Source organism: Vidua chalybeata, chromosome 1 (assembly GCF_026979565.1).
Source record: "Vidua chalybeata isolate OUT-0048 chromosome 1, bVidCha1 merged haplotype, whole genome shotgun sequence".
Lineage (NCBI taxonomy): Eukaryota > Metazoa > Chordata > Aves > Passeriformes > Viduidae > Vidua > Vidua chalybeata.
Genome location: NC_071530.1, coordinates 25,763,424 through 25,788,086, shown reverse-complemented (window position 1 = coordinate 25,788,086; position 24,663 = coordinate 25,763,424). Strand labels below are relative to the sequence as shown.

The 24,663-nt window shown below is 38.1% G+C and overlaps 1 protein-coding gene and 1 long non-coding RNA gene across 4 annotated transcripts in view; one reads left to right on the top strand and one right to left on the bottom strand.

The window, feature by feature from the left end:
* Positions 1–24,663, top strand: part of LOC128783520 (uncharacterized) — a 45,708-nt gene that overhangs the window by 18,125 nt on the left and 2,920 nt on the right. The gene's annotated exons all lie outside the window — the stretch shown is intronic.
* Positions 13,278–24,663, bottom strand: part of UMAD1 (UBAP1-MVB12-associated (UMA) domain containing 1) — a 79,543-nt gene continuing 68,157 nt past the window's right edge. For all 3 annotated transcript variants that reach the window (XM_053934280.1, XM_053934289.1, XM_053934270.1), the window contains exon 4: positions 13,278–15,025. In XM_053934280.1, the coding sequence (XP_053790255.1) occupies positions 14,768–15,025 (258 nt within the window). In that variant the 3' untranslated portion in view covers positions 13,278–14,767. The remainder of the gene's footprint in view (positions 15,026–24,663) is intronic.

Sequence of the window (24,663 nt, the reverse complement as noted above, 5' to 3'; positions counted from 1 at the left end):
AAGAAGAAGACTTTAGTGTCTCAGTCCATGAAGCATGATAGTTTCTTCTTTAGGCAAACTGATATTGATTTGATTTTGGGTTTTCTCAGCGTGGCCTCTGTAAATAAAGTGCTAGCACACAGTACGCTCGCTCACTGTTCGACTCCTCTTCCCTGCAGACCAGTTCTTTCTGTGGAAGACTTACGCTAATTGTTCCATGACTACTAATGTGTTTAATTAAGGCTCACGTGGTTAAGTCTTCAGTGAGAAAATTAGACATGCTTACAAGAATTAATATAGTAAGAAATCACAAAGGTGCAATCAGGAACAAAAAATGGGAATGGTCTCTAGCACTGCCTTTCAACAAAGCACCGGTGTGTGAGATTCTGCATGTCATTAAAATTCAATTAAGTATTTGGGGGAAAAAAAAGCCTGGCACTGACAGGATACATCATCTGACCACAGGAAGCTGTGCTGACAAAAATTCATAAAGTGGAAATTGGAAACCCATACTCTGAAGCTTTCCTGGATTAACAGTTTAATATCCAACTATGTAATATATAATTTATGAGAATTCTCTAATGTGATCTAGCCTTTCATATTTTGCAATTTATTATTCTTATTTAGGAAGGAGTGGAGACAAAACTAGTCTTTCTGATTTCTGGAGCCCTTTTTAATAATTTTTAATATACATCTTCTGGTAATTTTCCAAAGACCTGACCTTGGAAACCCCAGTTTTCAGTTCTCACTAGTGGGTTCATTTCAGCTTGATTCTTGGCCACTGTTTTCCTTTTGAAGATGGAATTTTTCAGGGAATTAGACATCTGGGGCAGGGAATGATGCAATTACGCAGAACTGTAGATAGAAGTATATTGTTGCTTCACTGTTTTTTATGGAAGTGTCATTCTGGAATGACTGCCGTTGTCAACTTTTGAGACTTCCTGTAGCCAGAAACAGCCACAAATCCTCTTTCCATATGCTGAATTACTTGTTTTCTATAGTCTTGTATACACTCTGTGTTCCAAAAGTGGATCTTTTTATTGCTTATGGTCCTTCCGTGGCTACAGTAGTACCTAAGTATCTTGGTTTAACAACTTTATGGCTCTTGTGTATTTAAATGCTTTCATTTGTGCTACTTTTTTTGAAATATATTATGTGGAAGAATATTCTTTGGAAATCCCATTTTTGTTTTTTAATATCTGCTCCTAGTTGTAAGTATCCACTCAAGTAGGAGCCTTGAGAGATACGATACTTGCCAAAAATACCATATTTGGGAGTAAACTTACAGTGGAAAAAGAATAAAAAAATCATTAACATGCTTTATTTGGGAAGGAATCTTAAAAGTGCCTTTTAATAAATAGACAGAGAGGATAGTGGCCAGAGAGTATTAAAATATTGACTAGGCTAACAAGCAGTATCTTACTGTTTAAAAAAATATGCAGGAATGCAAGGAGAAGGAGCAGCTGGTGAGCCCATGTAAAAGGTGACCATGTCCTTCAGAGCAGTTACCTCTGCAGCTAGATTGGAAAGCAGATATCCACAGCCTTGGGGAATAGCTGGTGGCAGGATAAATATTCCACAAAGATGAGGCTAGGGGAAATTGAATTCAGAAATAGGGAAACTAAAAGTAAATGGAAAAGAACCTGATAAGGAAAAGTCAAAGAATAATCAGTGTGTGGAGACTAACAGAGTTTTTTTCTTCCAAGTTATTTCAATCAAGAAGCAAAAACTTCCTCTTCTAATTTCTATTTGCATTTTAAAGTAGTTACTCAAGGTATCTAGAAGAGGACTGAGCTGCTTCTGGTTGGTTCAAAGGTTACATAGAACGGGAATTAAAAACATGTTTGTTAAAAAAGTAAACTTCACTGAAGTTTGCTTTAAAGTTTCCCACACTGTTGCTCCAAGAACTGTCTAAGATTACTGTAACTGAAAAATAGAGGTAGTGGTGTGGGAAAGCTCAGTTTTAGGGTACTTCTGTATAGGTGTTTTTGTGCTTTATTTTTTTAATAATAGTAATAACAACAACAATAACACTCCAGTTGGTTGCCTGGGTCTTTCATACAGCAAGAAAAATAAAAAAAAATTAAAAACTTGACTGTACAAGGCTGAGTACTTACCAGTACTTTAAAGTGACATTATAAGAGAGTGACTCTCGAGCTGGTGGTATTCTCACAGATCCCAGTATGACAACAAGTGGAAAGTTCCAGAAAGGTCTATAACAACACCATGGACAAAGATCAGGATCTAAATCTGACTAGCACACCATTACTTCGTGCACTCTCATTTGCAAGAACCTAGTTTATGGTGTTTGAGTACAATATTGCCTTTTTTCTCATTAACTCCTCATGTAAAGACAAAACAGCTTTGCCACTTATGCCAGTATGTAAAATAAAGGAAATTACCCTCTCTTTTGTAATGATTCGCACATTTCCATCCTTCTCTGGCTCATGCTGCTTTACACATGCAACTGGAGGATTCCAGTAACCATGGAGATTAGGGATCAATAATATAACACTATTTATAAATTATCCATAGTCCAAATATCCTTTTGTAAAAGGGAAATAGGCAAGTGAGATCCAGGCAGCATGCTCAGTTTATTGTTATTTTCTAAAACCAAATGTGATTATACTTTCTGTGGGTGACTACCTTCCCATTAATAGTGCTATTTTCAAATTGTTCCATGCAGTATGGATTAGGGGAGATGACTGTTTACAGGAGAAATATAAAGCCCCTCAGTATAGAAGCCATATAAATACAGGAATCATACAAAGCTGCATATATCAATATAGGAGTCCAAAAAGTTACATCTGAAGACTCTATAGTGAAAATTGCTGCTTCTTTGGACCAAAGCCCTTAGTAGGCATGACCAGGCTGTGTTACATCTCATGGTGCTATTAGGGAAAAGGTTATAAAAGCATGTGTATCATACACAAAACACAATTCACCTTCCTAATTGGTTTTTTTCAGTCAAAAATTACCCATCACAAAGCTCCCAAATGGTGGCTGTCATAATTAGAAGGTTATCTCAGATAGTGATGGTGAAGAACCTGGAAGAGGTTTTAAAACTTTATAGTTGCTTTGCCTATTGGATAGCTAAGATATTTTTCAACTAAATATTGTTTATCTTTCCCCTTGCTTTTAAAGAAGAAACGAATCAGTTTACTGAGAATATTTTCCACTGGAAAGTCAATAATCATCAAAATTTAAACTCTTCACATGCTTTACTATTCTGGTAACTTTCAACTTGCATGGAAAAGAGTAGTTTGTCTTGTCATTAAAATAACTTTAAATGTTTTGTTGTTTTCAAAATTACTTTGCCAAAAATAATATTAAAAGTGGAAAAGACATGTTACATTATTTTACACTTATAAGGAATGTAAACCCAGAAGTGACCTGTTTTATGTTTCACTCCATGTTGAGTTTGTTTCCTTTCTATTTGGAATAGTAATTTTAAAAAATTCAAAAAATGCAACATCTGTCTCCACTACATTTACATTTACATTTGTATAAAAGGCAAAGTATGGAGAAATAAGAGAAATTTCAGAATAATTCGTTATAGTGTTTCATTACATCCAGAGAATGAAATAAGGTAGGAAACTAGAGAATATTCTTGAATAAAATTATTGTTATCTGATCTGCATGAAGAAGCTAAGAGGATAACTGATTTTATGACAAATCCCACTTTTGTAGCAATTACATAATTATTATGTAATTGCCATAATAAATCCCTGGTTTATGATTTCACAAGAACAACTGCAGCATCTCCTGAGCTCGAGTCTGAGCTTGCTGAGCTCTTGTAGTGAAATCCTGTTTAGACAGAAGGGATGACTACATATGAGCATTTCAGCTCGGGACTTCGGCTCCACAAAATTCCAATTTACTGTGTTTCCATTTCAATCCCAAAGTCATCTCAGGGCAGGAAAGCTGGTTTCCCTTTGGGTGAAACTAAACCAGGATATGTGATGTGGAATCCAGAGGACATTCAGCCCATAGGGCAAGAGCAACAGCAGTCTAAACTGGAAATATGTGTGAGAGTGGGTGTTAAGCCTTTAGCCTTGGGTTTTTTACTCTATAGATCCATTCCCCTTGGGCAGCATTACTTGCTGCAATATGGACATGGCAAGTGAGAAGCACTACTGCTCTAAATAATAACAAAGTGTGGTACCCTGAGTGTCATCTTAAACTGACCTCTATTTAAGAGGATGGATAGGGCTCCGAATTTTCTGAAAACCTCCCATCCTCCAAAGATGCAACCCTCCTGCATGAATTTCAAAGCTAGCAATTCCATTACTTGCTGCTCCCACTGCATCCTTGCTCCTCAGGTTAAGGAATTGCCATTCCACCATGTCCACCCAGAGACAGCTTACAAGTTCCCCTAGTGAGCAGCAGGTTGATCTGAAGTTTGCTCTGCTGCTTTCCAAGTGCCCAGAGGCATTGGTCCCGGTGGGATGGGAACTATTGCCAAGCATCTCTGGCCCAGGAGTGGCACTTCCACCACATGTGGAGATTGCTCGGGGCTGCCTGAGGCACGGAGGGAGCCACAGGGTTGCTGTGGTGAACCCAAGCGTGTAGAACTTGTTTGCCCATGCCATCAGGCTTACTTCATCCTTCACTCCGAGCAACACCTGGAAACATTTGTTTTCTAATGGTATTTGGCTATAAACAGACTGTACTCAAATAATCTTACTCGAGTTGTTTTTCTTAAAACCATCATTTTGTTATAACCAGTTATATAAAGGTGGAATACATATCCTTCTGTTTAAACAGAGGAGGAAGGTGAGGATTTAATCCCAAGGATGAAGAGCCCCTCATTGAAAGCCATCAGACTACCACTGACTGTGAACTTTGGGAGGGGATGCTCTGAGATGCAAGAAGCTGTGGCCTAAGGCCTCTGATGGTTCAGGTGGGGATTTGACGAAATGTAAAACAACTCCTCCTCTAGCTGCACACACTCCTTCCAAATGAAGGCAAAGCAGGGGAAAAAACAGCAGATGCCACGGCCTTGTCTTGATGTGCACACAGGATGCAATCTGGGTGTGTGTCTCAGGAAAGAAGTAAGTGTCTCTGACTCTTGAATTAGATGCATAATTACTAGCAATTGTGAGGTAGGAGTCTGTGTCCACAAGAAGCAGAGTTCAGATCCAGCAGGAGCTTGGAAATGGGACACAGTCATGGGAGCAAAATTTTGCCTTAGTAATCAAAAACCTCCCTGGTTCCCAATTGATCTCCTTGCTTCCACTGAGATCAGTGATCACTCAGTCTGCAGGATCAGCAGGTGAGCCCAGCGAGGGGCTGCAGGCTCCAATCTGTGGCAGTGAAGCTGGCAATTAGCAGAAAGTGCTGGCCTACAAAGCACAGCTCCTGCACTGGCTGCCTTTTAGGAATCCCAGGTAACAGCCACTCTGCTGAGCTTCTGGAAATACTCCACAGGGAGAATATTCCCCCACAAAGCAGCAGAGCTCCCATGCTATGCTTAGCATTGCAATATTCATGCTCTTTTAGATTAGAATGAAATGGCTTTAATGGTCTAGATTTTAAAAAGAAAGTCAACCTCAGGACACCATGAATCCAGCTCTTGCCCCAGAATCCATCCCACTGGCTCCAAGTGCCACCCTACCTGGGCTATCAAGAGCACTGGGGTTCAGCTGCCCCAGCAGCCTGAGAGTTGAAACCACTATGAAAAAGGCACAGATGACTGTACTGATGAAATCCTCAGATATTTCCTAAGAGCAGAGAAAAGGTGAGATGGAGTTGCCCGAAAATGGAGATGAGATGCAATTGAAGGGCGTGCACTGTTGACTGGAACACACAAGATGCAGACAGACTCCTTGGCAGGCATTGTACACACAAACAGCACATTTTTAAAAAGCATGGAAGGCAGCCACATTTTAATAGACTTTCTCCTTGTCCTTTTTTTAATCTTACTTCAAAGAAGAGGTCAGCACAATTCCTTTTCCCCAAGCCTTGTACTTGGAAATATCTAAGTCATTTAGACTAAAAAAAATTAAAAAGAAAATGTAGACTATAGGAAAAGAGTTGGACTTGATCCTCTACCAAGAAGGATCACTGGTTTTGACCAGATTCTGCCAGCAATTTCATTATGAGGATTTTCTTCAGATATGACACTTAAATTCAGCCATGGGGAAAGGGATAGAGAAGGGGAACGAAGACTCAAAATAATACATTATTTGGTGCCTGCTAGAGAATGAGTCTGTCTTTAAATGACAAGAAAAAGATAGTAATGTGTTTTCACATTAAGTCAGTATTGACATTTTAAAAAAACTTTAAAACATGCAACCAGGATTTGTAGTTAGGATGGGAAAATATTTTAAATTGGAAATATGAATTTAATCTCTTCAATTAAATAAAAAATATTTAAATACTTAACCTGATAGCTGCTAACTGCAATTTCCTATAATAAGGAATTATTAGGACATAGAGCAGTTCTTAAAGGCACATGGTTCACATGGAATGAGCAAAGATTCAGGTCTGGAAACTGCAGCTTTGTCTGTGTAAATAGTCCCTTTGACCCTTCACACAAATTACAACTGGGAAGATTTCAAGTACTATTTTGTACATGGCATTAAAGAAAAAAAAAAAAAATAGTCTGGTATTTTTTTCATGTGGACTGTCTGGTAACTGTTATTAACAGAAGATATGGCAAAACAACTCAGGTTTTCAGCCATTAGAGCCATATGAGGCCTCTAAGATTGGAATTAAAGTACATACAAAAATTTTTCTGAATATATTTAGGACCAGTCTCACTCCATGTGGAATTCACTCTTTGTGAACAATCACCTTGTATATTGATAAATATACCTACATATACAGACACATACGTAACATATATCCACATTCTCTGTATATAAATATACACTTTTTATTAATTTTGCTATGATCTTTAGGACAAACCCTGTTCTTAGTTATGATGGTAGAAGATATAACTTTGCTGAAATACAAGTTCATATAAAAATCTCTTTTCCCTTCTAGAACTGCTTTTTTTGTCTGTGCATAAAATATCACTGTGCTGAGGGCAAGATGTAGGCACCAACTGGCAACTGAGCAGTTATGTGAACCCACAAGGCTGTTTTTTCACACATTTGGAGGAAGCAGCAGATTGAAAAACTCTGATTGCTGGCCTACAACTAAGCAGTACGCTCTGAAATCCACCTCAATCCATTTTAGGATGTGTGTGGTCATTATAAATTAACTTCCTCTACACATCTCCCTTCTCTGAACTGCAGTTCAATTCATGAGGAGAATTGTATCTACAGAATTAAGTTTTATTTTTATCTGACTTTTTCCTTAAATGCTGCATATTCTAATTTCCTCCTCCTCCCTCCTCCATGGCTGGCAACAGACCAGCTCTTTCATTATTATATCTGGAGCAGAGAAACAGCCCCAGACCACATCATCGGGTCTTAAACACTGTGAACAAATCAAAATACTTAAAAGTAAATTAATTCCCATTTATAATACAGCCTTCTACTGCTAGTGACAGTTCTGATCTCTGCAGATATAATCCATAGGGAGACAAGATGGACAAAAAAGCTGAAATAGATAACTTTGTCCTGTTCCAGGCATGCTGCTGGAGCTGTCTCTGGCAGCAGCTGGCTCCCTGCACAGACAGCCAAAGGAAGAGAGGACTAGCCAGAGGGTTATTCTCATCTTAAATGTGGACAAAGAGCTCCTCTTTCCCATCCCTCCTCCCAGCAGATGGAAACTAGGATGACTGGGATTGTAATTAGGCACATCAGCATGGAGAAGAGAGATGATTTGTGTCTGAGAAATTCCCTGCTCACACTTTCTGGCCTGGCCTGAGCCAGCACACCATCAGGCACTTAGGAAAGGCACCTACAAGGCCAGGTTGGATGGATCTGGGACAAAAGGCTTAAGGGAGGAAATCCTTAGATAAGAATCATTCCCCTTCTTTGTTTACCTCAAATTTCATCATCTCAATAATGTAATAAACACTGTGGAAGAGGCATTCTCTAAGCCAGAGTTTTATGATCAATAGATGGATACATACAAAGGGAAAAGGTAAATAGAGCAAGCCAAGTGTTGCTTTGTTGCTGTGTTGTAAAAAGCATTTCTGTCAGCTATTGCAAAGTAGACCCTCGGTACTTTTAAATATAAGAGCAGACTGCCAAATTGTCACCTTTCTTTTTTTTCCTCCCTGATCAAAAGCTTAGGATATTCTAATTTCCAGTGTCACCAGTGCTCTAAATCTCACTGTGGGGATGCCTTCTCTCCTCTTGTATTGCTCTGGCAATGCCTACACCGATCCAGTTTGCTGAGATTGTTCTGCACACATTACCTGTTTTGATACCAATTTCAGTGTAGATCCTAAAAGAGACAAATTACTGGGTTGTGATCTGCAGACAACAGTGATATTATCAGAAGTGCTCTCCAGGCTACAGTGATATATCAGAAATGGATGATGTTTCAAAGGAGAACTTTTTCAGCGTTATCTTCATCGTTTCTTTGGGAGAGCAGAATATGAGTTTGTGCACAAGCCAGAAGAACTCTTTGAAGCAAGATGAGGCAGAAGGTGCCAGAAAGGCATTGTTCAGTTAATTTATCTAAAAACAGAATAATCTATTTGTAAATTTCCAAGTAAGATTTTATCCTTCATTTGAATTACCTCATCCATTTAAGAAGGGTGTAGTAGGTGATTTTTATTCTTCCTAACTATATAGGAGAAAATAATCTTCATACAGCTAAATTGCTGTTGCCAAGGACACACTGGGAACACTTTTCTTGCTGTGCCATGAAGACTATAAAACCCAATCTAATACCAAAAAGTCATGTTTTAAGACACTGTGCATGTAGTCTTATAAACAGCCAGAGACTTCCATTGCTACAGAAGATCATTGCAGAGCAAATCTTATCTGACTTCTTTTTGATATCTGTGGTGAACAGACCAGTCTTGGAATGACTTCCTGTTCTAGCAGATGGGTTTTAGCATCATGTCTGAAATCTCCCCTTCTGGTTTAGGCAGGGTGAAATGGCACAGGCAAACTGCTAAGACTGGCAGATCACCAGAAGATGAATTTGCTCAGTAAAAAAAAAATGCAAATTGTTTTCCAAGAAGACAGAGTTTGACTTCAGCAGCACGCCTCATGCTTAGAGGAGCTGTGTCAGGTATCTGTGATCACGTGGCTGGTCATGTAGGAGACAGGAGTGGAAGCTGATCAGGTCTGCATTGCTTTTACCTGCAGGGTATCTATGTATAACATCCTTTCCTTAAGGACTACCACCCTGGAGATGTCTGTCTACCAGGATATGCCCCATGCTGGAAATCATCTGTCAGTCCCAGCTGGATGGAGCAGAGTATCTCCCAGATACTGATGTTTCTAAAATAGGGTACAGCTTTCTTCAGAAGAAGAGACACCCATCGGAGGTGGTGGTGAAGTCTCTGAGTTTGAGAAGACTCAGAAGTCTTAATTATGAAGGTGAACAGTTTTGGACAAAACCTGGAAAATGGCTTTATTCCTAATCTGAGTTTCTCTCAGATTTGTACAAATCAATAGCTATAACAACACCATTACACAAAATTTCTGATGTGAATAACTGCAAGGTGAAATAATTTAGCTAGCTAGCCTCTAAGTAAACCAAAATATGTCAGCCATTTTTGTTCACTCATTCTATTTTTTTACAGCTGTCCTAGGATTAAATAATTTGTCTTCAATGTATGATATTAAGTTTCAAGATGAATCTTAATACTTACTTGTACTGTAAAGCATTTGAGAGATCTACAGCAAAACACTACATTTCCATTTCTCAATCAACGGCCTCTTAATTGATGCCATTTATTAACAGGATGGCAACTTCTAGTTTTGAAGCAGTTATTTTAACTTGATCATTGGGTAGATGCATATACTGCAAACTACATCTGGTAAAAAGGAAGTTTTAAATTCCTCTATTAAACCAGTATCAATTGCCATTACAACACTTTCCTACTTTGCCCCCAAAACAGAAGTTAAATTACAATATGAATTGAACTACATTTAAAGATAGTGAACATTAACCCCATGTGTCCATATACTTATACTATGATTAATATGTAATAACTGCAAGTACTGTACTATTACCTGAAATAAAATTTGGCAGTCCTTTCTCGGATAAATTTAATGCATATGTTCTATTCCACCCTGACAAATAGAGGGAGAAGTGTAGATGTTTTTTATTTGAGAGAGAACTGAAGGAGAACTAGGCAAACTGCAGAGGACATAAAAGTCAAATAACAACAAAAAGATCCTTTGAATAAATTGATAATACAAATATTAAGTCTTCTTCATAAGCCCTGAACATACCATAGACAAACTCAGAGGAATCTAAAGGAACAAGACACAGGAATCTAAAAGTGTCTTTAAGAGCAGAATAAGCCAAGCACATCACCAATAGTTTTTAAAAACAGCTGAAAAAGGAAATTACACTACAGCTCACAGTATATCACATATTGCTTCATTTTCTGAAGGAAAACAGACAAATAGCAGAACTCTTTAAAAAAGGTCGAGACAAGGTCAGACTAAAGTTCTACTAGTATCAGTTGCTTTAAATAAGTAATTCTCACCTCTGTGATGGCCTATTCCACCTGGGGCTTTGTTTTCTGAGCCCATCTGCTTCTTTTCCAGTGAGATTTAGATGGATGCTCAAAGCTGACCTCCCAGAACACTTACATGAACATTTGGACGTGAGAGGCTACTCTAACCATAATGCTGATAGCCACAAAGAGTTGGATGAAGGATGTTTATAATCAAGGCTCATCTTTTTTTTTTTTTTTTGTTTGCTTGTGATCAGTTTCTTTCATGTTCTGTTATTGAAGTACATGTGTCAACTGACTTGAGAGGACAGCCTTGTAAATTAGATCTTTGATCTCAAGAGTTTATTTTATCTTTGCTGCAAGGAAAAGTGAATTGAATTGGCTAGCAGAACTAAGCCCTCTCTTGTGTCTGGTCTACAGCTGCTGCATCATTCTGGGGTCACCATAACTTCCACTTCTATCACTAGATACTCTCTTTTGCTACAGAATTAAAAAAAGGCTTCTCCAACATCTCATCATAACCTGCTGAAAGCTTTACAACTTCTGGTTCATTTTATGAACCATACAGCTGGACTTTTGCTTCTGTAGAAGGGAGAAAACACTGAGCTGTGATACAACAAAGCTCTTTGAGCTACTCTGATACTGCATCAGAAAGTAAACTTTAATTGAATATTCAATGACTATTTTTTGGAGTAAAACACAATTTAAAAAGAATACTGCATGGAAGGCTGCAGACTAAAATGTTCCAAAATGTTCAAATGAGTATGTGATCCACTGATAATTTCCCATTACTTAATGTTAATGTACAGAGGCATTAGGCACTATTGTGCTGTCTGCTACCTGCACACAAAAAGGACTATGGGACATGATACTGATTTATGTCCTGATTCAGATCACCAGTATGATAGTGTCATCATATTCCTACCATCTGCACTTCATTCAGTTTGTATGGCTGTGATTCAGGCAGGAGAGCTAAGAAAGGGTCTGTGGGAACTCATCTCTCAGAAGAACATTGAAAAGAAGAGGTTGTAGTTCTCTAGGAGACTCAAAGTACAAAAATACTGGCAAAGAAAGAACACAGTTTCAATGGAGGATACAAGAAGTTAAAATTTTTTTCTTAGTTTAAGGAATTTGACATATTGATGGGAAGAAGTCTGGCCTAACACACATGCTTCCTAATTTTGTAAGCTCATTACAGAAAGACAGGCTTAATGTTGATGAAAAGTTGCAGCACAGCAGGGTAGGCTGAATGAACTCAGCTTGGCTTACTAAACCTTTGTCTTCCTACAGCACCAAACAGGAGTCTACCTTTGGAATTTAAGGAGGATAGTCTGCCTCTTTGTTGTTGTACAGGCTCTGGGTTCAAAAAGAAATCTGGTAAATCTGGAATTGCCCTGTCGTCAGTGGAAGAGTTGCAGTTACTCAGGATGGGAAGGAGTTACCCCTAGGAGTTGCACTTCTGGTTCCTCTCCCTAGTCACTAGGCTGAGCAGAGAAAACCCAAAGCAAGAGGAATTATCATGTCATAACAAAAGGGTGGTTGTGGGGAGGAGGGTAGTTTCTTAAGCTCCAGTTCTATGCTATTGTTCAGAACAACCCACTCATCTTGCCCAGGAGGCTACTTTAGTGCTTTTGTGAACATAACAGGTTCCCCAGCTAAAAATGCAATAAACTTTGTGTTATTTTGAGATACTGTAATTGTCATAGTGAATATGCTCTTTGTATTTCTCCTTTAGGTGCTCTAGGGTGAAACTCTCTCCTCTGTGACCACACAACTGTGTATTTGACTGTCATATCAGGGTTTGGATCACACTTTACAGAAACAGCAGAAACCAGATCTGTAGCCACTACCTTGACTGACCTGCTGGACACAACATTGTCTGGTTCCATTTCTGACTTTGTCACCAGGGAGTTGTCTGTAGGGACCATCTCCCAGTCAGCCTTGTGTCAGGCTGCTTTGGATGCAGTTGTTCTTTGATTTACCTTTGAACAAGTGCCATAAGGCATCAATCCAATTTTAGGCACGTTCTCAATCAAGGGAGAGGTTTGAGCCCCACCTTTTGCTAAAGGGAGGGCACTCAGGAGATACATTCCGGGTACCCTTGCTCATTACTGGTACTTTGCTGGGTGGAAATTTTACCCTTTACAGGAGATAATTAAGGATGAAAACCAAATGTTTAAACCTACTGTCCACATTTCTCATCATGGTGAATACAATCTCCTCCCTACTCTCCTTTGCTGCTCATTTCCTTTTGAAAGCACACCTGTGAGTGCAACAGAGCTCAAATCTGACAAGATGTAATTATTTTAGATAGATTGTCTAACTTTGGGCAAGAAATTACTGCAAAAAATTACATTCCTAGTCAGCTATCAAATAAAGAACCAGTATTGTGAGTTTGTTTGGTCTTCAACAGTGCTTTACAGCTCTACTTCTAGACCAGCTCAACTGCAGAAACATTTGGGATTCAAAATGGACAGCTTGAATGGAAACATGCTATTTGTAGAATGATCAAATTTTTAACTGCTGGATATAAAATAATAATTAAAATTATTTTAGTGCTTTGGGTATGTGTTAACTAAAAAAATCGGAAAACAAAACAGTTCGGAATTACTTCATAAAATTAATTCTTCCTTCTATAAGGCCTGAGTACCCGAGTACTTCCCAGCTCCCAGCCACGCTATTCTCCAAGCAGTGTCATGGATGCCACCTAAACCACTACAAGTCACCAACACAGCACACAGAATCCATCAGATGAAAGTGTGATATCTTTTATTAGAAGGACACTAATTTTTAAATGACACTGAGAAGATTTTCAAACTGAATTTCCAAGTTCAAGTTCCCATGAAAGCTGAATGGTCAGAGGTGTAGTAAACAATATAGGTAAAACCACATAATAACTCTCACATATAAAAAATAACTCATTATTACTTGGCTTTTTTATTTGAGTGCAGCACAGATACTCCCCTTGAAACAATACCTTCAAAACATTTAAGAACACAGCTGACAAAAATATTAAATATGCACATTTAAAAAAATCTAAACCATGAATGTTTAACAACCTAAGACATATTCACAATGTAATTTCTTCATTATTTTACAGTATTTATCTCAAATACTGTAAGAGGATCCAAGCCTGAAAATATATGTACTTTAAGCTACCACAAGAGTTTAAGAGCATTAAAAATATAGGAAAATATCCGCCAACATTTAGCACAATATATGTATTGTACCCCAAGAGAGAAAACAAGTGTGTGCCACAGGTCACACATTCATCACAAATCGTGATGTGACATCAGAGAGCTGTTGCTGGTGGAAGAGTAGCTCTGGTCTTAGCTGGTAAAACCATGCTCAAAGCTTGTGACTGGGGACACAGTGGTCTGTGAGAATGTGTGTTTAGGTATTTAGCAGTTTAATTTAGTTGGATAAGAAACAATGTAATGTTTTCCTGTTGTTAAACATTGCCATCTGTACCTCTGGCACACAAATTAAAAAAAGAAGGGTGTGACCATTAAAAGTACGTGTCCTGAGATTTCCTTCTTCAGGGGGCAAAGAGGTTAAAATGGAAAAGCTGATCTGTATATAAATCAGGAACACATGTGGTAATGAGAACAAACAGCAGCCAACAGGCAGGCGGGGACAACTTCTCCAGGCAGGCACAAAATGAGACAGACAAAATACCATCTACTGGAAAAGGGAAGGAAGCAACTGATTTTCACTTTGAAATTGGTAAGTTTAACCAATTCTATTAAGTCTTAATGATTACTTAAGGGCTTGTAATTAACTCTGAGTTTTAAAACTTGGTTTCACTGAAAAGCTCTCTGTCCAGTAGTGCAGAGCAGCATTGCTTTAGCATTAATATTGGTTTCTATCTGTACAAAATCAAGAGGTGATCTTAATACATGTAACAGGATCTATGTGTTTTGTAACTAATTGAAATAACAAAACAGTTGAGACATAGACTTCCTCTTAAAGTCATGAAATGTTTGTGTCTGCAGCCTACCTACTAAAAGTAGATACCAGCAGCCAGTCTCCTACTGAGGCTTGATTTCTTTGGAAATAAATGGAATATTTAACGTACTAAGTTATAGTTCACCTAAAGCTAAGAAATAGAAGACAATTGTGAATAATAATCCCTTTGATATACCAGCGGCAAGCCCCCAAAATATTAAGTCAATTAAAGTAAGTCTTTATCTTCAATTTAAGACTTGTTCCTTGACAGAGGCAGAAAAAATAAAGAGAACATTACGGATCACAAAGCACTGAATTTTCAAGTGTAAAGTCATACCAAAATCTTGATAAATTATCATTGATGTCGTAGGTGAGCAGTCGGTCAGGAACGTCACTGTGGGTGCCCTGCACTGCTAACACATGTGGTGCGAGGGCAAAGGGGACATCGCTCAGCAGGTCTGACATGAAAGGGCTGCTTTCCAAAGTCTGATTCCTTTGATTTCCCATCTCTGTGCTTGATACAGTCAACTGTGACCGGTGCCCCGTATTTATCTAAAGAGAACAGAAGAACAGAAACTTACACACTACAAATCAGGCAGCTATGGCTTTTTACTTAGAACCACAAGGACCCACTAACAAAGGGAAACAAAAAAAACCCCAAAAAATAAATAAAAGTAGTTTCAGAGTTCAGTTTAGGTAGATCTAAAATAGCAGTTTTTAAGACATATTGATGTAATTATTTGGTTCAAGTTCACCAGAATTAAGGCTAAAACAAAACTAAGACTCTTTGTAATGATGACTGAGATCACAGAAACACAAAATATGGTGAGTTGGAAGGGAAATTAGGATCACTGAGTCCAACTTCTGGCCCTGCACAGAACACCCCAAGAGTCACACTAAGTACCTGAGAATGTTGTCCAAACACTTCTTGAACTCAGACAGGCTACCCAACATTACTCTTCATTTATGAAACCCATAAGGCTCGTTGGACTTTTTGCCATTATGTTCAGTCTTGTTTAGGGGAAATTACTTCATACAATTCCTTTCATAAACTGATGAAGCTCCATCTTTTGTTCCCCCTCTGCCTTTCCAGAAGTTTCCAAGAAGTTTCCAGAAGTTGTCCAAGAAAAGTATGACTTTTGTGATTAAGAACTGTCCTATCCCAGTTACTTCAAAGGATTAACGATGTTCTTTCCACTGTGCAATAGAATTGCATGATTGGCTGGTAAATTCTATTATATAGGGAAATATATGCAGTACCAAATATGTTCTTTATAAAAAAACACTTTAAAAGTTGAGAAAAGTTTTAACTTTTCTTCAGTTAAAAATTAAGAAAAACCACCAACAACCCAAGAACCAAAACCAAAAAGGAAATATAAGAACTTGCCATACAGAAGTAGTCAACACAATTTAGAGAATAGTGTTGGACACAATAGAATTGCAAGCTTTGATTCTGACCTACCAATATGATCTTACTAAGTATTTATCCTGACACTTTTGCCATTTTAAGAACAAAGAAAATAGGATTTTCTCTGCCTCTAGAAATCAAATGTATTTTTTTTAATGTTTATAACAATAAAATTCTATAAAACTGATACCTCTCATTAGGCATCCATAATGGTGCTCCTGATAACAGGCTCTGAGCAACCTGGTCTAGTGGAAGGTGTCTCTGGCAGGGGAGTTGGGAGTTGGAGATGATCTTTAAGGTTCCTTCCAATCCAAACCATTCAATGATTCTGTGATCTCTAGGAGTGAGACGTTTGTTTTAAGGATTTCTACTTTGTATCAGCACACATACAGATATTCAGTAAGGTGTTCCAAAGTGCTTAACAAGTCATGTTAAGAGCCATGAACACAGACAGGATTTTCTGACTTCTATGAAGTCCAGATTTCTTTCTTTCAACCTCCCATATTCAACATGCAGCCAGAAAACTCCAAAGCTTACACAGCTATTAGGGAAGGAAGAGCACTGAAAGCTTGAAACACTAATTTGGTATTCACTTGATCCTAAGTGTGAAATGGGTCCAGTCATATGGAGGTTGCCTGCATCCATGATTTTTAGGGGTGTTGTGCTGCTCAAGATCTGACCTGCGCTCAAGTTGAATATCACAGATCATGGCTGTTCAGAGAACCTGAGGGCGTTGCTGTCTGACAGAAGAACAGTTTGGATGGTGGGGTGCTGGTGAGTGCTTTGTTTTCTTGCCCAGAGCATTTAGCCCAGGGAAAAGATACTCCATCTTCTTCCCAAAGAAAGGACTGGCTTTGCCTTGAACACAACCTGAGCACTAGTCATTCCTTACACAGCCCAACATTTCATCTGGTAGGACAGAGAAACCAATGCTAAACCTTCTATTAACCTGCCAAGAACGAGTCAACAACAAATAACCTCCACAGTCTGTGTCACAGCCAGCCCTGTCTTGGGTGGCGGAGGATGCGCGCTCCTCCACAGCCTGCTGGGACACAAGGGGTTCATGAGTGGTGCTGCACTGAAAGGGGCCCTCACTTGGAAGCTTTTGTTCGTACTCACAATTATTTGAAACCTAAGGCTTAAGATAAACTTCCCAAGATCTGTTGCTATCATGTCACTGGATAATAATGTAAAATTTCTGAAGGTTAAGAAGTTTATTAAAAGGAATGACTGCTACATACAGCTAATAACCTTACTGGTTATGATCCAATACACAAGAGGATCGACATTCTCCATGCTGCTGTAATACTGGTATGGCTGTTACTACAGAATTCCTACAGCTACAGGTTACAGATATGTCTTTATTTTCCCTGGCTTTCCTTTTCTCAGTTCTCCATTTTTAGATGTAGTTAACAGCTCTTCAGAAAGCTCCATGCAACAGCAGAGGCAAGAGCTGGTAGAGATTTCTTCTGGCTTTCCTTACTGATTCTGGTACCTTTAGAGCAAAGGGAAAAGAGGAAAGCTAGCAGAGAAGTCAGGAAGATAGACTGCATAGTTCTATTCCAGCTTTCCAAGCTGTGAGCAAAAAACCATGGGCAATAGTACTTGAAGTCTCTAAGTTCAGGAAAACCACTTAAACCTCTTGTACTTTTCTAATCAGCAGAGTTATCTCCAATCAGCTCACCCTTTAAGAGGTATTAGCTTCTTAAGAGGTATTGGCTGCTCATTGCTAACACTTTGAGAGAAGTCCTTCTTCTTGCCAGGGCCCAAGGCATGCATCAGAACAAAAATCATAAACATCTTTCAGTACAGACATATTCTCTTGCTAAGAACACTGCCAAACAGACAGAACATTTATTTATGTTAATATTCATCTGAAAGAACATCCCACAACAATTCAGGTGAGTCCTTAAATTTGTTGCTGTTGTAAACTTAAAAACTTCTCTTAATTTCTACTCTGCATGAATTTATTACATTCCCTCTTGAAAGAAAGAACTTGTGGATCATTTATTGAGGTGCTGGTATTTGCTTGTCTTTCATCATTTCCATATTCTGAAGGGAAGCCAGAAAGCCCCAGTTGAAAAAGCGGGTTACATCTAGGAATCAATTAAACTAGATCTTCAAAGATCTTTCTGCCTCCCTCCCCTCCCACATTTCAGGGGAAAATGATCCCTCACTCACTGTCCTATTCCCATCATTCAGATGATAATCAGAAATCCCTAGAATCTAATGTTTATTTTGATTGGCAAATTATACTTTTATGAACACCTGTTTATATCTTAATTGTCCCCCAAGCTGGGTGAACATAATTTACAATGCAAATTAGACCATCACGTGGCAAAACTAAATTCAAAGAGGGAAAAAAGACACAGCAAGAACAAAGCATCTTGGATCTTTTTTCCTCCATAAACCTTACATTTGTTAGAATGGTGCTAAATGGGCAGACCCAGAAATTAAAATCTTTTCTGTACATAGCAGATACCATGTACTGACAGTGATGGAGCAAGGACCAACTTTGTTAATTCCCAAGTCCCACTCCACAGTTGAAAGCGCGACTGCAGTAAGGAAGGATGAATTACTTTAGCATTATTTTACTGTGAAAGCATCATTTTACCAAACTCAATCTCTGCATACTGTCAGTGAGGTTCTTAAAAGTCTTAGTAGGTTATGATACCATTTGAATAGTCAAAATAGTATCATAAAGAAAGCCTGAAATGATTGACATAAACACAGTACTGGTAAGTCAGAAACAAAGGAAAGAGTCAGAAAGCGTCAGGTCAGTTTAACAAATGCCTTGATCTTAATTCCAGTGGTCTTTGGGTCTTAGTTTACTCAACCCCCCATGAGAAGGTCTTGGGCCTAATATAACAAGATCAGTTCACAACGTAAATGGAAAAGGAGTCTAGATTTTCTATTTCAGTTTCACATTTAATCCACTACTGTCTCTCCCATGAAAACAGTTATTTTTAATAATCTTAAAAAGTTTGCGTTCATTTTTTCATTTATAAGAAATCACATTTTATATTACTTATCTATATGAAGAAAAAAGTTCCTGTCCTGAAGAATTCAGGTAACAAGAAGTAATTTTTCAGTTCTGCCTAGAGTAGTCATCACAGGCAGTCGTTGCCCTTTGCTCTGCAGAGCTGTTTCTGAGCATTCCTGTAGTGATATTTAGATGTTGGCCTCCTGTGCAAGACCCTATCAAACTAGACATGTTTCTGTGCTTCCAAAACATGAAGATATCCTTCAAATGGGCTAAGAAGTATTTCATTCATATGCTGGAGAGGCCACATGAGTGAAAAGGTCTTGTTGAAGCCAACCTCCCCAGCAGGCTTTCAGGTAATGTGATGAAGAACTGGACACTCTGGTGGAGAACATCAGTCACCCATGGGTGCCGAGGTCACTTCCAGTGCAAACACCAGCACAAAATGCTGTGATGCAACTGAGGTCAAGGTTATGAAATGGCTTATGCTTTATGCATGCATTCCTCAAGCATATATAGAACTGCAAGTCCTAGAGAATTTGATATTGCACATTAGTCACGCTGGTTTCTACTGAAATGCCTAACTTACTTAGCCAGAATACAATGCATTCAGAGCATATTATCTGGACATTAGCTAAACTAAGCAATGCCAAATGCTATGAGACACAATCCTGTTATGAGAAATATTAATTGAATGGACCGAGAAGATCACTGATTTACATTTCACCATACACCAAGGAGTCAAAAAATTAGTAAAAATTACATCAGGTATGGCAATAAAATTTAATTCAAATAAGCAAGGTGTATTCTTAGTTTGCAATCCAAAAGAACAGGGAGAAAAGAAACACTATGTAAATATATATAGTAGCTGGCCACCAGATACTAATTGTGCTCTGAAAACAATATGTTATTTTGAAACTAACAAAGTAAAAAACTACCCTCTAAAGTAAATTATTCCTTTTTTATCTTTTTTAAAAAATGTTTCTCAGCTGTTTTTATAAACACCTAATTTGCTGCATGTCTTTGTATTAACCATAAAGTTTGCCAGAAGTCTCATATGGAAGAAAAACTGCACATTTTACAATGTACAGAGAAGCTGGATTTACAGTGCTCTGAAGGAGAATCAAAGACTAGTGCCAGCATTATTATTATACAAACTCTTGAACAAGGCTTTCTATAAAAAATGATTAATTTTTTTAAATTACACTTTCTGTAAAAAGAAGGGTTTTTTTTTTTCAGAAACAGACCTATTTTTCTTTTGAAAACAGCCTCGAGAAAGAAACAGTACCTTCAGTCTTCCAGAATATTTAGTAAACATCCAGCAATGTAATGCCTATGACAGACACCTGCTATGTGACTGGTGGTAAAGAATTATCTTTATTTCAGGCAACTTTGTGGTATTACTGGAAATAGTAAACCATAAGGTATCTAGAATTTATGTAGCACTATGCAGTAATTACTGATGTATGTAGAAATGGAAATTGTCATATGGGATGGGATGGGATTCTTCCTCCAATGTGTTTTGGTTGATGCTTTAGGGTACTCATTGGATGTCCTTAGAAAATTTGTAGGAATTCCAGAATGAGTATCTCCATTGATGACAATAATTCACTTTTCAAATAAAAAATGGTAATGGCAAAGATGAATAGAGGAGGAAAGAAAAAATACTCACAAGGTTTCCATTCAGAAACTTAACTTAGGAGAACAGAATCACAGAATCAATTAGGTTGGAAAAGACCTCTGGGATCACTAAGTGCAACCTATCACCAAACACCACCACCTTGTCAACCAGACCATTACACTGAGTGCCACGGCCAGGCTTTCCTTAAACACCTCCAGGCATCATGACTCCATCACCTCTCTGGGCAGTCCATTCTAATTTTAACAACCCCTTCTGTGAAGAAACTCCTTCTGATGTCCAAAATTCCTCCTGATGTCCAAACAGGATCAAGTAAAACCTTGCCGGGGAAAGTGGGGAAAGTGTGCAACATGATACCACAAAATCCTCAACCCAAAACATTAACAAAAAAACACCCCAACACACCAGTAAGTATGTGACCAGCATCCTTACAGAACCATAAGAAAGGAACAAATCCACCTGACAAGCACAATACAGATGCCCTGTGGTTTCAGAAAACCACATGTGAATAATGAGAGCTGCTATTCTTTCAAGGCTCACTTGAAATTTTAATCAGCCCTCTCCTCCAGAGACTCAAGAGAAAAACTATTCTTAGCTAGGAGAGCAAAATTAGATGTAAGAAGTTCTGGAGATTTTGCAGTAGTAAAAATGCGAGTGTTGGAGTAGTGGTTGCTGCTGCCTAAAATCTGTCCCCCACAAGCCTCTCCTGTGGAAAAGCAAGTTGAGATAAACTTTAGGCAACGAATCAGACCCTCGCTCAACACTCACCACAGCTGTCTCAGCGATAGAGGCAAGAAAGGCTCTTTTTGCAGGGTTTTATTCCAGTTGAGGATATCACATGTGGCTGAAGGGAACCCAGCGAGGTAAAAAGAGCCCGACCATGTGGAGGAGACAGCTTAAGAAGGGGAAGGGGTGGGGGGCAGAGCTAAGGGCTGGGCAGATGGGTTTGGTCTCCAGGGAAAGGGAGGTGGGCACCAGAGATACCAATCCAGTGAGGGGACAGGGAAAGGAGAAACCAGGGGAAGTTACACAGGGGAAGCTGTGGCACAGAAGTCCATTTGGGAGACTGTGTTTCTCCCCAGGAGGACTGGCTCTATGGTAAGTAGTTACTGCCGTTGCCAGGGCTGAGGACTAGCATCCCATGAACTCTCCCACCTCGGACAATTCCCAAGTAGCTTGTTGCTATATCCAAATTTCTTCTGGTTGCTTGCCTTGCTTTCTTAGCAGAAATGCAGTGTCTGGGATTGTAACAGTGGCCAAGGACTGGTGTTCTCAGGGGTTGCAGGAGGGCAGACCTACAGGCTGAAGGGTTTGGGTTAATACTGAGTCCTTGGAGAGGCTTTTAAAAGCAAGAATGGTTCTCAGTGGAAATCAGCTTTCCCATTTGCTTTGGGCTCTTGTTTCCAAGCTTCTTATGAAACTTATTTTGTAATACAGCAGCAATTTGTCTTTCTTAAAGACCTCCTACTACCTGTACAAGTTTATCAATATTGCTATTCAGAGTAAAATAGAACCAATTTTTAAAATAAGAGTTTAAGAAACTTTAAACTAATTTTCCACATACATTTTAGGTATTTTTCTTTCTCCTCTAGAGCATGCTTTTCAGCTGTTTTTTAACTAGAATGGAATCAAGGTCAGGTTAATGTCACTGAAATCTTAAAGAACAAAATTCTAAAGAAACAATGAAAAGAGGCTCTGACATTCTATAGTTTTTTTTTTTTTTTATTAGAGCAAAGCTCCTCATGAAGTATCTTGGCCTGCAAAGAACAGCAGGGAAATCTTTGCTAAACCACACTTTCAGTATCAATATTGATGTACATTTCTGAATCCTTATTGGCATTAAAGCAATTGGAAACTAGAACAATTCTATAGTGTAAATGCAGAATAAACTTGCTGTAATTAGGTGTGATTCTTACCCTCTCAAACAGTCATAAAACTGTTAATCTCTGTAGAGGAGGAGAACTGCAAGGTTGCCATTTGAACTCTGGATACTCTGAATTTCCATGGTCAAAGTGTGTTAATGTAAAAAAAATTACACTTTCTGTAAAAAATAGTTTTTTTCCAGAAACAGACCTATTTTTTGTCATCCTAGAAAAAAAACCCTGTTTTTCTTCATTACCAATTTTGCAAACTCAAACCAGTACAAGATAAAGGCTCTAGTTTTACTCAATCCCCTATAACAATACATCACAGGAAATATTTTGAGGGGGGTTAGTGATAAATTTAGTAAATATATTGAATTTAATATAACCAAAATTGTATAATGATATTTTTATTTCTAATTTCTACTTTTATTCTTTTATTCCTAACTTCTATTATTTATTTCATTCAGTAATTGTTTGAGGACAGAGAACCAAAACATCTCAAATGTGGGCATCTATAATGAGAAACTATAAAATTGTGAATAAACAGGGATAAGATGCAACATGAAAAGAAGACTACAAACCTAAATGAAAGCAGAAATAAGAAAAAAACAGAAAATATTCTAAAGCTCTATTAAAAATTATAAGGCTTAATTTCCCACCATTTAGTAAAGTAATTATGCTCTTATTTTTCCTTCTATCCCAACCAATTTCACCACTGATGGGTCTGATAATTGAAGACCTGTATCAACACTTATGCCCCCTCAATAGCAGGGCTCCTTTCCTTGCTGCCTCCTCATTCCTCTCTGGAGGCCCCTGAGTTTTAGGGCACCATCTTTACAGTGCAGTCCCCTCTGCAACACCATTATTGTAATAAAAATTATCTTAGAAGAAGGACAGGTGTGTGGGCTCAACAAGGAACAGTTTATCTAGATCCTCTGTTCCTTCAAAGTATTATGCAAGCTATTCATAGCAAAGATCTCAACATGATAAGCAACATGAACAATATTTAGTATATTGTGCTGCCAGGAAATGGTATTAACAAGGCCAGATTTTTTTTTTCCCTTTTTTCTGTAGCATGTGTGCTGGAAGATTAAAAAGTTAATGAAAATTACTACAGTAAGTGAAATGCAAGAACTGTAACTGAAAATGCACGCAGCTCTAGACATCCATTCCACACTGCATTCCACAACCACAAATCAGAAGTGAAGGACAAGTCAATATATTGCAAAATGAACAGGCAAGTCAGATAAATGCTGATAATGGATTTGTTTTGTAACTTCAGTATCATCCAGAAGCACAAAGCATTTACATTTATTTTGCTGCTACCTTAATTCATGCTGTAATGCAAAATTCAGATAACTGACTTTAAACATAGCCAGAGAATATACTAAGACATTAATTTAAAACTTTAACAGCATAATTAAAACAAAAAAAAATTAAAAACCAGTATTTAAATATTTTTTTTAATTTAGCAGCTACATTTTGTCAATGTATTTAGTGAAAACAAAAGGTGGTATTTTCTCTACTGCTTCAAGCAAAAAAATATCCTAAAGATTTCTGGAAGGTTGATCTCTTGAACATCAGAAGCTTAGACTAACTGGGTCTCTGCATTCATGTCTCTCTATCTCTTGTTCCCAACCCCTGCTACTGTAGAAGCTCCAACAAGGTAACCTGCTATGGTAGGAAAAGGTGACAGCTTCTCTGAGATGGTAGATGCCCATGGAGCAGAACCTTTGAAATGAAGGCTAATACTGCATTCTCTTATTACTGTACTAAGTGTGTGACAATCCAAGGATTTGAATGCAAAAGAGAGCTGTCTACTAAAAAAAAAAAAAAAAAAAACCAAGAAACCTTGACAATTAAACAAAAACAGTGAGAAAATATGTACCAAACACAGTTGCACACAAAAATAAAGCAAATAATTTTCCAGCAAATTAGAGCAACTGGGAAAAGTATAGATCAGAAGGTTGTTTTGTTGTCGGTTTCGGGGTTTTTTTAAGAAAAGGAAATCTCTCCTTGAGTAACTGAGGGAGTCAGCAACATCAATGAAATGTCTCCCTAGAGTGTCAATATCAATGAAAGAAAAAAGAGGGGTAAAAATTTCTATCAGAGGAAAGGAAAAAAAAATTATATTGGATTTAGTTTTCAGAAAAGAAGATAAGTAGAGGGAACCAAAAAGAATTACTAGTCTGAATTCAGGTAAATCTTCCTCCAGCAATACCTGGGAACAACATACTCAGCTGTGCTTTCAAGAGTTTTGTTAAGTAACTGAACCCCTGGATCTTAAAAGGATTC